General features: G+C 44.6%; 1 protein-coding gene across 7 annotated transcripts in view; it reads left to right on the top strand.

The window, feature by feature from the left end:
* The window catches only part of CRACR2B (calcium release activated channel regulator 2B), a 41,554-nt gene that overhangs the window by 8,666 nt on the left and 17,670 nt on the right, over window positions 1-15,218 (top strand). For 6 of the 7 annotated variants that reach the window (XM_052692747.1, XM_052692749.1, XM_052692748.1 and 3 more), the window contains 6 exons: window positions 6,971-7,226; window positions 8,318-8,429; window positions 10,052-10,220; window positions 11,943-12,089; window positions 12,453-12,543; window positions 12,670-12,762. In XM_052692747.1, the coding sequence (XP_052548707.1) occupies window positions 6,971-7,226; window positions 8,318-8,429; window positions 10,052-10,220; window positions 11,943-12,089; window positions 12,453-12,543; window positions 12,670-12,762 (868 nt within the window). Of the gene's footprint in view, window positions 1-6,357; window positions 6,378-6,970; window positions 7,227-8,317; window positions 8,430-10,051; window positions 10,221-11,942; window positions 12,090-12,452; window positions 12,544-12,669; window positions 12,763-15,218 lie in introns of those variants that run through there. The other variant, XM_052692751.1, reaches the window with a different exon arrangement.

The raw sequence follows: 15,218 nt of genomic DNA, 5'->3' as shown, positions 1-15,218 counted from the left end.
GGGGTTTTTCCATTCCTCTGCCTTTGTGGTATATGAGATAAATCCTAGTGTTGCACTGTTTGAGATGTTGCCCTGTTCTGTTTTGTTTCGTTAAAAAAAAAAGAAAAAAAAGAAAAAGGAAACTTGTTAGCCTTTTCAAATGAAGGAATTTGTAAAAATGAGTTGTTTCTAAACTAGCTGTTGCTATTTGTCATGTCTTACTGCGGGCTTTACTTTATTTTGTGGAAAATCTGCTGCATGCTAGCTACATTGACACATCCTAGACCATTAGATGTTTATGGAAAAAATGTGCTTCGGATTTTGGTTTTAATTGCTGGGAATTAACTCAGGGCCCAAATATTGTTAGAGGAAAAACTGATGCTTTCTCTCCCGCTCCCCAAGACAAACAAGCCAACAAAGCCAAAACCCCAATTAACAGGAGCAGTTCCAGAGCAAACACACGCCCTCCGTGTTTGCAGTGCCAGCACTGTGACGCTGCCAGTGGGACAGCTGTGAAGTGTCCTTGGTTTGTGCTAGCTGAGGAGTGGTGTGGGGGTGCTACAGAGACAGAGCCTTTGTGGCACTTTCTGGGGGAGATGATCTTGTTTGGGGATGGCGAGGATACCTGTCTATTGCAGAGGGGTTGCTCTGACAGTTCTTGGTGTCGCTGCTTTCCGTTGTGCTGTTGAATTGTGATGCTCAGAAAGCAGTGGTGAGTGCAGCTTTGAGGAGTTCATGGCACTCACGGCTGGAAATAGAGAACTGGTGCCAGCTTCTCTGTGCAGATAGGGGCGTAGTGTCTTCGTGCAGTGGGTTTCTTTGTGGCATGATTTTTTTGACAAAGTTCAGCAAGTTGGTATGGTAAGTCATAAAGAAGAATTTCTCTCTGCTCTTTGAGGGAAATGGTGCAAAGCAGCAGAGTACGTCCTTGAACACGCTGCTCAGCGTGACAGAGCCCATTCCAGCAGTCCATGGTTCTGGGATATACCTCTTTATCTTGATGGCATGTCCCATAATGAAGTCATCTGTCGATAGTGCAGTGTGGGTTAGCTCAAAGCTATCAAACTGGGCTAATCTCCCACTGAATAAACAACACAAAGGTTCCTGGATTCGTTCCTATTTCCTTAAAGGCGTACAATCAAGTGGAGGCAATTAAAAGAGAGAGAGAGTGTGTACCAGATATTACACCTGATTGCAGGCTCACAGCCCAGGGTGTGTATGGGTTCTCTTAACTTTTAAAGAAAAAAAACCTTATAAAACAATTGATGTTTTTCTAATTTTTCAATGTATTTCTTTTCCTGCCATTCCTTTTGGGAAGGGAGAACCCAACAACCACCCAAACAGATCCCAAACAATGGAAGCGAATTTCCTACAAGAAGGGAAAGATTAAAATTAATTTTACACAAAGTATGCTGAGAGGGAACTTTTCTTCCTGCTTTCTCCCAGCCTTCTCAGGGAAAGCTGTGGCAGAGCTTTTTACAACAATTTCCAGCAAACGAATGCACAGTGTCTTGGAGCAACTCTTGGAAATTTACCCTGCATGGAAGCATGTTTGACATGGAGATCAATGTTCTCTGGCAAGGCTCGTTTCTCCTTTACATTCACCTAATCAGAGAGGCTTGGTCTGGCTGTAATGCAGTCCAAATACATGCTTGAGGGTACGTGTTATAAGTATATGTAAGTAATGATGGTCATAGTCAATATGTGAGATCACTGAATCTCACAGTGCTATAAAATCCGAGAGCCAACTCATCTATAGAGGTGTTTGTCCTACAAGAAGCACTGTTTTTACAGTGCCTTTTTTTTTTTTTTTTTTTTAAATTTTTTTTTACTGTTTTTGAAAGCCTTACTGGCTTTCAAAAGAGCAGGAGAGAAGGGAAGATAGAGTAAACAGCAACTGGCAGATTCAAAGTGATATAAGAGCCCATAAGCTTTTGCTGCCCTTTTCTTTTAAATCCTCCTTGTTACACAGCTACTCCTGATGATTCTTCCAGCCTGTGAGCGAGCAAACACTTCGTGCTTTGGTATCTTTAGGACAAGAGGTAATGGCTCTAAGCTGCACCAGGGGAGGTTCAGGTTGGATATTATCTCTCCTCCAAAAGAGCAGTGATGTGGTGGTGCTGGCTGCCCAGGGGCTGGTGGAGTCACTGTCCCTGGAGATGAGCAGGAACCGTGTGGATGTGGCACTGAGGGACGTGATCAGTGGGCATAGTGGGGGTGGGTCGATGGTTGGACTTGGTGATCTTAGAGGTCTTTTCAGCCTTGGTGACTATGATTTTGTGATCTGGGTGTGCTCCTGCTCTGTATCTGCTGTGGGCTGGAGCAACAGGCTTCTGCTGCAGAAACACCTCACCATGGCCCTTCTTCTCCTCTCTTTGTGTAACATCCTCTGGGATGTGGGAGCAAGTCTGCCTCATCTGATGTATGCATCAAAAGTGAAATCAGCTGAAGGACACCTCTGAATTCCTTAAGTGCTTTTGTATCAGCCTGTATTTGCTGCTGCGTGGTCTCCTTGGCTGGGACTGATCCTGCAAAGCAGCTTGGAGAGCATGTGGCCCAGCCTGTGGCACCTCACTGCCCCCTAAAAACATTTTTCTGTCATTTCTGTGGCTCCCTTCAGTGCTGTGTAACTCTTTCTCATGGGTGTGTGTCCTTCTGATCTGTTTCAGCAACCGGCTTATGCGTTCAGCTTTTGTACCAGGGTGGGGTTTTTATGTTTCTAATAATGTTGCCTTAGGCAGAGATGTGCAGGATCTCCTCTGGGAAATTTCCAGTGATGATCTGACCGCTTTGTTTTCTTTGTTTGGTGGTGCCCCTTGGACACCTACTATATGCCCAGAAGGAATCTTCTTCACGAATCCCTACTACCACAGTGTCACCAAGTATGCAGCAGCACAGGAACACAAAAACCTGCTTTCCTTTGTAGCTCTACAGACCCCAAGCATTGGCCTTGCACCAGAATCCTGGTAAGCCACTTAGCCAGTCGTCCTTAGTTTTTCCTTTGTTCACTGTAGGTTCATTGTGCTGCAGTCTGGCAGGACTGCTAGGAATGCTGTGTGTTCAGTGTCTGTACAGTGCCCTGCCTGTGACTGAGGTCACCTGAGGACCAGCTGTGCAGAGTTTGGCCGCGCTTCCCGCTTTCCTTTCCTCATCAGGTTGAGAAAAACCCCAAAGTTGTCATGTGCACACGGTGCTCGTGGTCACAGATAAGGGCTTGGTTGTTGGTGGTGTTTGAGTCATGACTTTTCTTTACCTTTTTAGCTCTGCTGCTACACTAATAAGAATTCAGAGAGAATAAATTGGAAACTATGACCTTGTAACACTATCTTGAAAACAGTATTTCCACTTTCCAGGAATTGCACCTTGTGTTCATTCTTCTGTTTGCTGAAACTTGCAAACCCTTCAAGTTCTGTGTTCAGGTGTTTCTTTTTTTAAGCTATGAGGCTTTGAAACTGTTCTGACGTTTGAGTTTCACAAGTAATTATCAGTCTCCAGGAATAGAATTTTAAAATAAAGAGCCAGCTGTTACAAGAATTGGATCCCATTTGGAGGGTTGACAGTGCCAGCATGGGCAGGTGACATGCCTTGCCCAGGGCTGTATAGCACACTGAGTCAGGATTAAGATTCATCTTGCAATTTCCCAGCTGAAGGTCTTGCCTGGCAGATCCAGCTGATTTTCTGGCCCTACTTTGCACAAGACAAACTACAGTTTATGCCTAGAGAGGTTAAAATATGCACATAAAACTGGTCTGAGTTACCTCTGCGTAGAAAGCACCTGGTGTTCCTTATCCTTACTGGCAGTCAAGTTCCTCCTGTGCTTTGTCCAAGATGATCTGTTTGCTTTGCAGGCTCTGCACACCAGGAAGGTTGTCTTCTAGGTGCAAATGAATTTCTGCATGCTGGGCCCCAGCACGCACCGTGACGGGTGGTAGCTGTTGTAATCCACACATCCTAAGGACTGTCTTTTCTCTCTTGAGCTCTATATCAGGTTTTTTGCACACTTGATATCTGCTCAAATCTGGACTGTGCAGTACCAGAGCTGACTGTGAGGGAAGAGTGAGCTGTAGAATGTGATGTGCGGAGGTGGTTCCCTGCAATTGGAGCTCGTTGGTGCTTTTGGGTCTCAAACACTTCCACCTTTTAGTAGATCTCCCACACCCTGGAAAAGAGTTGTTAGTCTGAGCTGGATGGGCTTTCTTGTGACCCAATGCAGATGTTGTGGTGATGGGGATTAATAGCCTAAAAGATAGACACTACCCTGATCCTAAGGTGTGTGGAAATGCCTAACTGATATTGTCTCATTGGCTGTCTTGCCTGCCAGATGGGGCCTGGAGAAATGAGTTCTGTGAGGTGAGAGCTGGAGAAATGAGTTCTGACAGGTCTTTGCCACTGGGAGGTGACTTGATTACATCTCTCTGTGGAACATGGCAGGTTTGGCTGACCAAAAGCATTAGGTGCCTGTACCTATCTGTCTCTTCTGTCTCCTTCAGTTTTATCCTTCAGTGATACTCTGCATCTTGCTGATAGAGCAGCTTCCCAGCAGTTTGCAGCAACTAACTGTAACTGGGGCAGGTCAGATGAGATCTGCTTCACACCTCTCATCGGCATTTCTACTGTGCAATGCCCTATCCATGGGGATGGAGATGAACAGCTGGAGATCCTGGGAGAGGAGCCCATCAGAGAGCTGCCATGTGTTTTGCTTGCTGAGGCTGTCTCATGTTTGCAACTTTGTTCTTCTACGAGTGCCATCTCGCCACTGAGAGCCACATCTGGTTTCGGGCCTCTCCGAGCAGCTTGAACAGGAGACTGTGCTCTGAATGTTGAATTAATGGGGTTGGTCTCTTACAAGAGTGAGTCAAATCCTTTCAGACTCTTGTCCATGTCAGGCTCCCAGCTCTTCTAATGAAGAGGATTTTACCATTGCTAATGCTTGGGAGCTACAGTTCGGTTGGGCTTTTGATAAAGTGGGGAAGTGCTAGAAGTAGGGATATCATGTTTTCAATTTCAGCTTGCAAATGATTCTGAGGAGGACAGAACATCCTCCTTGTACAGCCTTTTGTTTGCTGCAGCAGAGATGAGAGTCATCATCTGTGTGGGTTGCTCTGGCCTTTGAAATACAAGTTGATGAAGCTCGTAGCAAAGAAGTAAGATCTTTACTTCTGAGACACATCAGCCCCTCTTAGATATCTAGAGGGAAGTTTTAGAAAATGTATCTCTTTTTTGTGCTTTTTCACTTTCTGTTCCTTTTTTTTCTTTTTGTCCTCATTCTTGTCACAGCTCTTGCTTTGAGTGCACTTGTGGAAGAAATGGGTCTGTCAGAAGGGTTCAGCAAGGCGACGTGTGACAGCCAATAAATACAGTTCACTGGTGGAGCTGTCTGACTCACCATCATCACCTGTAATAAAAGATAAAGATATTTGGATCTCTTTTTTTATTTTCTTTCAGGTCTAACTTTACAACTTTGGTTGGACTAGATGATCTTGCAGGTCGTTTCCAACCTTGTGATTCTGTGATTCTGTAACTTTTACTTGAGTATGAGGGGGAAACTGAGGTTCTTTCTGTTTCTTTCTGACTTCTAACATGTACAGATTTGCCATTGGCAGCAATGTGGCTGCCCACTAAGTGAGTAGAATCAGGCTTTAGCCTCCACCTTTTGTTCTGTTGGCCCAGTAATACAAGGAAGCTTAAACAGAAGGGTTTATTTGAAGAAAGAGTGAAAGACTCCTATCCACCACCACCTCACCACCTCTTTCTTCCCTCTTTCCCTTACAGTATTCCCCAAAGCATGGGCCCAGCTCTGTGTCTGTTGCTTTCCTAGGGGTGACTGCTTGACTAGAAACATATAATAGCACCAACTTACAGGAAATCTGCAGTTTCAAACAAATATGTTTTCAAGTGACACTAAACGGATGCCGTGCAAAATTACCCATTTGAAAGGGGGAGTGAAGCATTCTGCTCGTTCTTTGAAGCAGAACAACCCTCTGGCTCACGGACCAGCAGTAATGAATGGAGTCACATAGCACTGCACATAATCACCTTCTCCTTTTGTATTAGTTTCATGCGGGTCTTGCATGTGACATTCTTCCAGGCCATCATGTTCTTTATCATCCCAGCGTATTAAGAGTGCAAACAGAATTAAGTTGCTTGTTATCATGGCATCTGCACATGGCTTTTAATTTCTTGGTGATTTCAAAAACAAAAGGAGCCAAGCTCTCTTGGCTAGTGCTGTGTTTAAATCTGCTCGCAGCCTGCTTGCACAGCTCACTTCTGCCCTGCAATGCAGAGCAAGGATCTGCAAGAGGAGAAGCTCAAAGCAGTGCAGCAAGGCTTAGAAATGTGGCGCTGGTGCTGAAGAAAAGCTGTCTGGAGAGCCTTAAGTGGGAGCAGTAAGTCGGAAGGTGGGTTGGCGTGGGGATGTGCTATGTGCATCTTTACAGCCCCAGGACTGTGCTTATTAGAGGAGTGCTTAGCCCTTTTGTGTTGGGTACTTGTAAATAATGGGAATTATTTTCTTTGGCATCTGAAATGTCTCTGTAATTGTGTGGTTTCCTTCCTACAAATGTGAACGTTTCAGATTAAAATTCTGCTTGGCAGCTTTTGAACTCTCAAAGCAGAGGCAAAAGGGGCAGGAGTGCCCAGCTTATTATTTTTTTTCCCATCTTATATCCCAGTGTAGGAATGTTCTGACCTTTTTTGTGCATGTGCTGTAATAACATGAAAGAGGATGGAATTAGTATTTGGGAAGTGTTCACGGGAAGACATCAGGAGTGGATGGTCAGCTGTAGGTCTGGGCAGGAGAGGGCTGAGAGAGGCATTCCTGTTCCTCTTTCTTCCATCTCAGGCAAAGATCCTCCTCACTGCCTCTGTCCTGGCCTGCAATTGTGGTACACGTCTGGTTCTTTCAGACCAGCATGGTGTGTAACTAGATGGTGTGTGGGTCAGAAGCAGAGGGTCGTGTTTGACTGTGGTTTCTCTCTTTCCTGCCCCACAGCTTTTCCATTTTCCCCTGCCCTGGGGCGAAGGACGTTGAAAAGATGGAGAACCAGAGGAGATCTCTCCTGGGATGCGTCCACTGGGAAGCAGAAGAGGAGGGGGACGAGGAAGATGAAGTGGCTTCTGGTGCTTCTCCTTCCAGCCAAATGAGCGAACTGGAGGACGTGCAGGTGGAGATGCTTGAAAAGGCGAGGGAACTCTTCCAGCTCTGTGACAAGGATGAGAAGGGCTTTATCACCAAGTTGGACATGCAGGTGAGAGAGGAGCTGTGAATTCATGAGTGGCAGGAAAGAGGAGAATGTGGCACGTCTTACCTTTGGCAAGGTGGATGCACACACACCTGTCTCGTTCAGATTTCAGGGAGCTGGGCTCTGCCCAACCAGCTGATCCAGGAAGGGCCTTGGGCCTCTTGGGAGTCCCTGGGACAAGTGGGACTGCAAATCCAAATTTTTAAGGAAAATAATAATAAATAAATAAATAGATAAAAAGCAACAGTTTGTACAAACGTTAAGCATGCAATGGATGGGAAATCCGGGGGAGAAAAATCTTTTGTTTATTTTAAAAACAAAATAACACAACTATAAACAGGAACAAGAAGTCTCAGTCTTCACAAAAAGGCTGTGTAACTTCGTTTTGTCTCGGTCATAGCTGAGGTCTTGTCTCAAAAAAATGTATGTTAGACCTGAACTATGACTTTGCATTGGCACAATGTGTGTTGCTTTTTTTTTTAATTTGTATGTTAACAGAATCTCTTTCACTGTTCTTTTTGCTTTAGTGGTTTATCAGGAAGATTACATGTGTAGTGTTTTCCTCCTTTCCCATCTCTTTCTCCATCTGTAGTTAATATTTGGCAGGTCTTGCTGAGTAAACAAGTGCTGGCTTAGTTGCTGACTCACTTTGTTTTGTGATGCCTAAGTTTGTATACCTATGTTAATAAATATTTATTAAGCTTTATCTAAATCTATGTTTTTAATGGACAGTGATGATGGGTTTTTTTCCTTTACTTTGAGTCATTTGGTAATTTCTTTGGGAAATCTTTTACACCAGGTGCTCCACACACGTAATCCAAAGGCAAATCTCTGTTCCTTAACTGTAGTGGAATAACAATGCAGTCCTAGCAGACAGACAGAAGTTCTCTCTCTGCATTCCTGGTTGAATCATTTGTTAACTGAAAACCTTATCAGTATGCTCAAACAGAGTGTACTGTCATACTGTCTCATCCTAACCAAGAGGGAGTGCTGAAAGGGCACAGCACCATAAGCCAAAGCTGGAAACAGCCGAGGCAGCAGTCACAGGAAAAATTTTGAGTCATGCTTTCATCATGTTCATTCTTTTTTGTCTGCAGAGGCTTCAGAGTGAGCTCCCCCTAACCCTTGAGCAGCTGGAGACTGTTTTTGACAGCTTGGAACAGAACAATAATGGCTACCTGACACCTGTGGAGTTCAGCATGGGACTAGGTGAGGACTGTACAGAGGTAGAGGAAGGACAAACTCTCTTACTGGAGATTGCACATACTACGTCGTCTTGTCAGAGTGCACGGGGGGGAGATGCAGAGAAGGAGCTCAAGCTGGGAACTGTGCTGCTGTCAGCTCTGCTTCTTGAGAGGGCTCGTTGCATGGCCCCTGACAGGTTACAGGAGGCTTCTCCACAACTGACAAAAAGAGCAGCAATTTTAAATGTTCAATTTAAAGCAATCTAACATCCTTCCAGGGTGTCAAAACAATCTTAGCATCATTCTCTACCCCAATTTTCTGAGCTGTAGGAGGCAGATTATAAGAGATAATGACTCTGTATTTAAAGTAGACATCCCAAGTGCCCCATCTAAGCCCATTTCCTTAATTAACTGCTCAAGGTTTTAAGCTGGAGTAAGCTGCCTGACCACACTGAAGGTTTTTTATAGCACACATTTTAAGAGCTGAAATGAAGCTGTTCTGCATCCATCCGTATTACTTCCAGTATGGAGATAAATCTCATGTTTTATGCTGAATTGGAGTGGGCAGGTTTCTAGCAGATGCTAAGGATGCAGGGGGATTGTAATCACCTGGGAGGAAGAGGAGCAGCGAGGTAAACTGCCTTGTGTTGGACACTGTCTGAGCATGAAAGGATGACAGGAAGAAAAAAGAAGCTTGCATTAAAACCTTAGCGTTTTTTACAGTATTGCATGTAGTTAATGGAAAGGAAGACATTTAGAGGCAAGAAACAGTAGAATTGAGTGACGTGAGGTACACAGATTTTGAATATTTTCCTCTTAGAGCAGCTCTGAACATTTCTGGTTGCTGGCCCTGTGGCTGGGATGTCACTTCTGCTTGGTTCCAGAGGTATACACGTTTTGGAATGGGAAGGTGGCTGCTGGTGAAGGTCTGACCTCAGTGTACAGGATGGGGCCTGAGCTTTGGGCAGAATTCCTTGATTTGTTTCTTTTAAGAATTTGTTCCTAACAACAGTATCCGTCACATGCCTTGCATAGCAGGAATTCTCATGGCGTTACTGTTGCAGCATGAAACAGAATTTGGGAAGCTGGAACTGGTACATCTGTGGGATGGGGCTGGAGGGCTGTTCAGAGGATAAGTTTGTTTTGTTCAGGCGCTCCACAGTCCCAGCAAGAAGCAGTCTGTCCTGTAGCATGTAAATCAGAGCAGATGTAGCATCCTGGAAGGGAAGAGAAGGGTAATGATCTCCCTGATACTTTTTTGTGAACTGAGAAACTGAGGCGTGAAGCTGTTCAGTGCCTGGCTTGCAATCTTAGAGGGGGTTTGTGACATCGTTGGCAACTGAATCCTCATAGCATGGCTCCACAGGAGCGGAATGACCAAATGCCACGTTTCAGATGCAGAGGATCCAAGGCTGGGAGTGGTATGTCATTTTAGCACAGATGTGAGCAGAGCCATTACAGCTTGTTGTCAGGCTGGAAGCCAGTTTCAGTCCCAGCATTGCAGACTGGACGCTGACATCACTCAGCACGTCAGAACTGAGGCTCTTTACTGACTAGGAGCTGTATTGTACAACAGTAGAGTGCAGGCAGCTTCTCACAGAGCAGTGACGTCCAGTTTGACTTTTTTCTCCTTCTTCCCTTCCTCAGGAAAGTTAATAGGAATTGACTTGTGTCAAGAGGCTGGAAGGACAGATCGCTCCAGTCACGAGGAGACCTTTGAGTCAGGTTGGTCAGATGACATGGACCCAGCAGACGATGAAGAGAAACGATTCTGCTCCATGATGGAGCAGCTTGGAGCAGCCCAGGTGTTTGAAGAGTAAGTAGAGGTGTCTTGTGGCCTTACCTCCACCTTGTTTTGATCTTGCAGTACCAAAACTTGAAAGTACCAGCAAACATCCAGGAGGTGAACTGAGCTGCTTGCTCCTGAAGTACTGCTTAGTTCTTCCTTGTTTTGTTGTTTTTTCCTTTGTTGTTGGTTTGGTGTTTTTTTTTTTTTTTTGTATGCTTGTTGTTAACAAATGTAATGAAGTCTGGGTTGTCTCATCAGTTATAAGTTACCTTCAGTGCAATGCTTTTCACAAATTGTTTCCCAAACTTTAAGTTCATACCACAGCTGTAAGATGTAGCAATTGATGTGGAAACTCATCTGCATGCAACAGATGAAAAGAAGCATGTGAGGGTTAGACAAGGTAAGGAGGATGTGTGTTCTGTCTGTTCCAAGAGGGCCTGTGAGTGTTCACATATGTTTGGAAAATCTTAACTCTAAGATTCTGCCTGAAAGATGTGTGCTCAAGGGATTGCGGGGGACTGAGCTGATCTTGAAAACAGTAAGAAGCTGAAATGAGCAGATGCTCACCAGAGCTTTGGAATTTGGTATCAATACCCTCACTTGTGGCCTCAGTAGAACTTACAGACTCAGTGTCATCCAGCTGCTAGCCTGTACATTTTTTTAGGGCCTTACCAAATGAAGCATTTTCTGTGGTTGCTTCTTACTGATGCAAATGTGTTGGAGCTGGGGTGGTCCAACAGTCTGTGTGGCAATGGGTTTTTGTTGGTGGTGGTATTTTCTTTTTTTTTTTCTCCAGGCTTCATAGTACAGCAGTAGGCACCAGTTTGCTGGGAGCAGCTCTGCTCCAAGCAGGGGTTGGAAACAGTCAGGATTGGAGACAGAAGCTGAGAGCCAAGGACTTTGCTGTTTGCAGAGCTGCATCTGTCATGAAACAGATTGTGCTGTCTCACATGTGCTGTGATGCAAAGCACCTGCGTGCTTCTTTTAATGCTGAACAACTTTGGAAGAAAAATTGAATGCTGCAAATGAAGGAGTGACACTGTGAAAGCCATACAATTGTTTTGGCTAAGTAGCCTGTGCTGTTTACAACAATTTGTGAAGCATCCGGTCTTTAAGTTTAAGTCTTATCCTCATTTTGACAGTTCTATACAATGAGTTCAGAGGTTGCTGTCATGCCTTTGTGCTGAGGCAGCTGTTATAAAGAATTAACAGGAAACAGAAGCTAATGAGAGGGGGAGAAGGAATCTGATCTTCACTGCTTTGCTACTGAATCTGATCTTGACTGTTACATTATCCATAATGTAACACCATGAAAAATTTGCTCCTTTAGTTTGTGACTTAGTTTCCAACCTTGCTAGATGAACAGACAGAGAATGGCAGTAGCATCCACTTGTACTGCCATGGTGTGAGAGTGACACCTGTGTGATGTGTGCCAAAATCCCTGGGCTGTGGGAGTTTCCTGAACGTTCATTTCTTCCAATCTTGGTTTAGACACCAAATGTATTATTACTGAATACTTGGAAAATAATTGTTCCAGATTTTCTTCCTAGGTGACTTTTTGTCTTTCAGATGACCTCCTCCATTTTAACCTCGCACTTTATTTTAACCTCTTTGCTGTATGGTGTACTGGAGGAGGTGACAGGACAAGGGCAGTCTGCCCTCCCCCGAATGCATGCTGGAATTAGAGTAACAATCCAGGAGATGACACAAACTCATTTGCTTTCTTTCTCTCCTGTATGCTTGCTCCAGTCCTAGCGAGGTTCGAGACCTTTGGGCCCGGCTACGAAAGGAGCGGCCGGAGCTCTTGGCCAATTTTGAGGAGTTTCTGCTGCGTGTTTCCTCGTACATCAGGGAGGTGAATCATGAAAAGGAGTCTATGGAGCGGGCATTGAAGCGGTAAGGAGAACATCGTTGCTACTTACTGTCTGGAAATGGCTGATATTTGGATGAAATTACAAGTGTTATATTCTGCCTCAATATATATGCTTTATATTCTGCCTCAAGTGTCAGGAGAGGCTGGGTTACAGGACATTGAGATTTTTCTTGCTGTAATGAAATGACTGTTTATCTTGACCTGATTGCCAGAGGTTTGTTTTGTAGCAGCACACACCCATAACATTTGATCTGGTGAAAAAACCAAGTGAAGTAACTTTCTGGCAATGCCACGCAGCTCTTAGTAGGACTCTCTTTGCACTCTTCTCTCCTGTTTTCTGCATTCTCTTTCTCTCTTGTGATATGTGTGCACCTTTTCTTTCGTAGAAAGGAGACGGACCATGACAGGGAAGTCAGATGCCTTTATGAAGAAATGGAGCAACAGATCAAAGCAGAAAGGGAGAGGCTAATCTGCCAGGTACCTCATCTCTTTTGGCTGAAGTCAAACTTTCTGTGGTCTGAGCCAGGGAGGGCGGCTCATCCGGTTAAGGAGCAGCTCTTAATTGTGCTGGGCGTGCATAGCTGTGTGTCTCCATCTTTGCAGGAAGCACTGAAACACAGCAGGAGTAACCTGCTCCAAAAGGAACTGCGCAGCAAAGAGCAAGAGCTGGAGAAAATCCTCTATCGTCAAAAGAAGGTAACAGAGCCCAAAGCCTTTCTGAAGCGCGCCGCCTTCTACTGTATTTCTATAAAGACCTTTTCTGGATGGGGGTGGCTTTCGTCTGCTGACAGTATGAGCCAGCCTAATTTTGCTCATCTCTGAAGGTGTTGAAGTGGGTTAGTTTGGCTGCAACAGCGATGTCTCCCTGTGAACGTCTTGGCCCTCGTTTTCTCATCTGCTTTGGTTTCTCTTGTGTAATACCTTAATTTGACAAGGAAAATGAGGTAAAGATTTGGAAGTTGTGAATTTGGCGCCTTTTGTGGTGTGTAGGAAAGCTGTGTATAGATATGCAAGAGCCAAATAGTTTTTTTTCTGGCTGCTCCAAAATAACCCAGAGGGAACAGTTCCCTGAAGCTTTGAGCTGCATGTACTGCATGCTTGCATTTCAGTACCTAATGACATATTGATTAATCAATCAATAAAAAGATCAAAGCAGAAATTTTCCATTGGCTTGTCAGTCCCAGGCATGGGCATTTGTACATGGTAGTCCAGTTTGGATGTCTTTCCCTTCTTCTCTGGAAAACTGGAATGTGTCTGCTGCAGAAAGAAGTCATGGGAGCTACGTGGAAGGTTGTGGTGACTGGAGATATCCAAGTTGGATAGCTAGCTGTGATGAGGATGAAACAGAAGTTCTCTGAACTCAACAGCTCGTTGTACAGCAGCTGGTAAAGCTGATAAAACTTCAGGTGCCGTGAGGAATGGTAATGAGAATAAGATAGAGGGTGTCATTTTCTTAACTGGTTTGTAGTTATGGTCTCCTCTAACTCCAGTGTGAGAAATAAAGCTTCAGGTTGCTGATATAATAAAGGGAATAATGCATTTGCTTTAGGAAGAGAAACTAGGAAAGCCTAACCCTAATTTTGGAGTGGAGGAGATTGAGGGAAGTTATACCAGAGCTTGACAGATTGAGGATGGTTGTGGATAAGGTCCCCATGCAATTGTTATTCCTCAAATCCTGCAACAGCACAGATGAAGGACACTCAACAAGACAAGTAGGAGGCTGATCTCAAAGATTGTACTTCTGTGGATTATTATATAGAAATAATGGAAATTTTGCCACAGAAGGTTGTGAATTAGCACTTCAAAAACAGATTGGACAGCAGGCTCATAAACATACTGAAAGGGAGAAAAGTCAGGGATACACATTCCATCATCTTTAGTCTAAGAACTATCCACTACACCACTATGCTGGTGGTGTAGACCATAGTGGCTATCTATGCATGCTCTTCCTAATTAGCATCTCTTCTTGCTGTGGGTCGGGGCAGTGTGTGGACACTCTTACTCAGCTGAGCTTTTCTGATGTCTTCATCTTGGAGGCTTGTACCAAGTTACACGGGCAGCTTGGTCCCTCTTGTGGTGGAAGTCCAACATTGTGATTGTGCTACTCTGCAGAATCAGTGTACAGACAACATAAAACCAGAGTTCTTTGTGATTTTGAGAATTCTCAGGGAGGGGCACATGCTTTATTTAAATCCCATCCTCTGGCTTATTGAAAGATCCAGAGGCTGTGGGCTGCTGTTACTGTTTCTTACTCTGAACTTGTCTGCTCAACATATGCGGTTGTGCTAAAATTTTCCATGATGTCCAAAGGACTGGAACTCTCGAGTCAAAGCTGAGCATGACGTGTACTTGTAGTTGCAGTGGGAAGAAATGTAGGGCTTTGATGTTTCAAGGAACCTGAGAAAGGTGAGCTCTATTCATGACTTGTACACGTGTTTTTGCAGAGAGCAGGGCAGGAAAGAGAAAAGCACTTCACCCTGTGTCACAGCATGTTTCTTTTACTTTCCCTTTGAGAGTCTACTTGAAGGAGCAGAAAAGGTGTGCTTAAAGCATGCTTGGCTTTCATATGGGTATTTCACAGGGTCCCTTGGTGAGATCTCTTCTCCCTGTGCCCTTACCTAACCTTCTCTCTGTGCACTTCAGAAGTTGTCGCACAGGGTATTTGAAGAGCTAAGCACGCTTGTATATGCGGAACTTCTGGGAACAAACAGTACATTCGGCTCAAGTGACTGTGGAAAATGAGTTTGGATTGTGTGTACTCCCATTTCTTTGTAGCACCAAATTCAGCAGAGGGCCTTGGTTAGCAAATGTGGTTGACTGGATACTGAAATATCAGTGTGATCCTTCCAGTGACGCCCTACTTGACTGAGACAAGTGAATTTGACTGATGCGTCTGTCTTTGTCTCTTTCCCAGCCTATGCCAGACATTTGCAAATGATCACGTTGCTAGCTGAGTACAGGGAGCAGACTTCAAACTTTTGAAGTTAGGCCTGTTATTCGTGCTGGTGTCTTGTGGGAAGCTGTGCCCCAGCAGCATTTAAACAACCCCTCTAGCCCGAATCTCTATCTTCAACACGAGTGAAGATCACCAGGTCACTTAATTCTCTGTGTATGAGTAGTGTGACATACCCCAACACCTTGATGCATCCCTT

The sequence above is a fragment of the Tympanuchus pallidicinctus genome, unplaced genomic scaffold (genome assembly GCF_026119805.1).
Source record: "Tympanuchus pallidicinctus isolate F22 unplaced genomic scaffold, pur_lepc_1.0 scaffold3, whole genome shotgun sequence".
In the NCBI taxonomy this organism is placed as follows: domain Eukaryota; kingdom Metazoa; phylum Chordata; class Aves; order Galliformes; family Phasianidae; genus Tympanuchus; species Tympanuchus pallidicinctus.
Note: the sequence above shows the minus strand (reverse complement) of the source record. Positions and strands in the feature narration are given on the sequence as shown.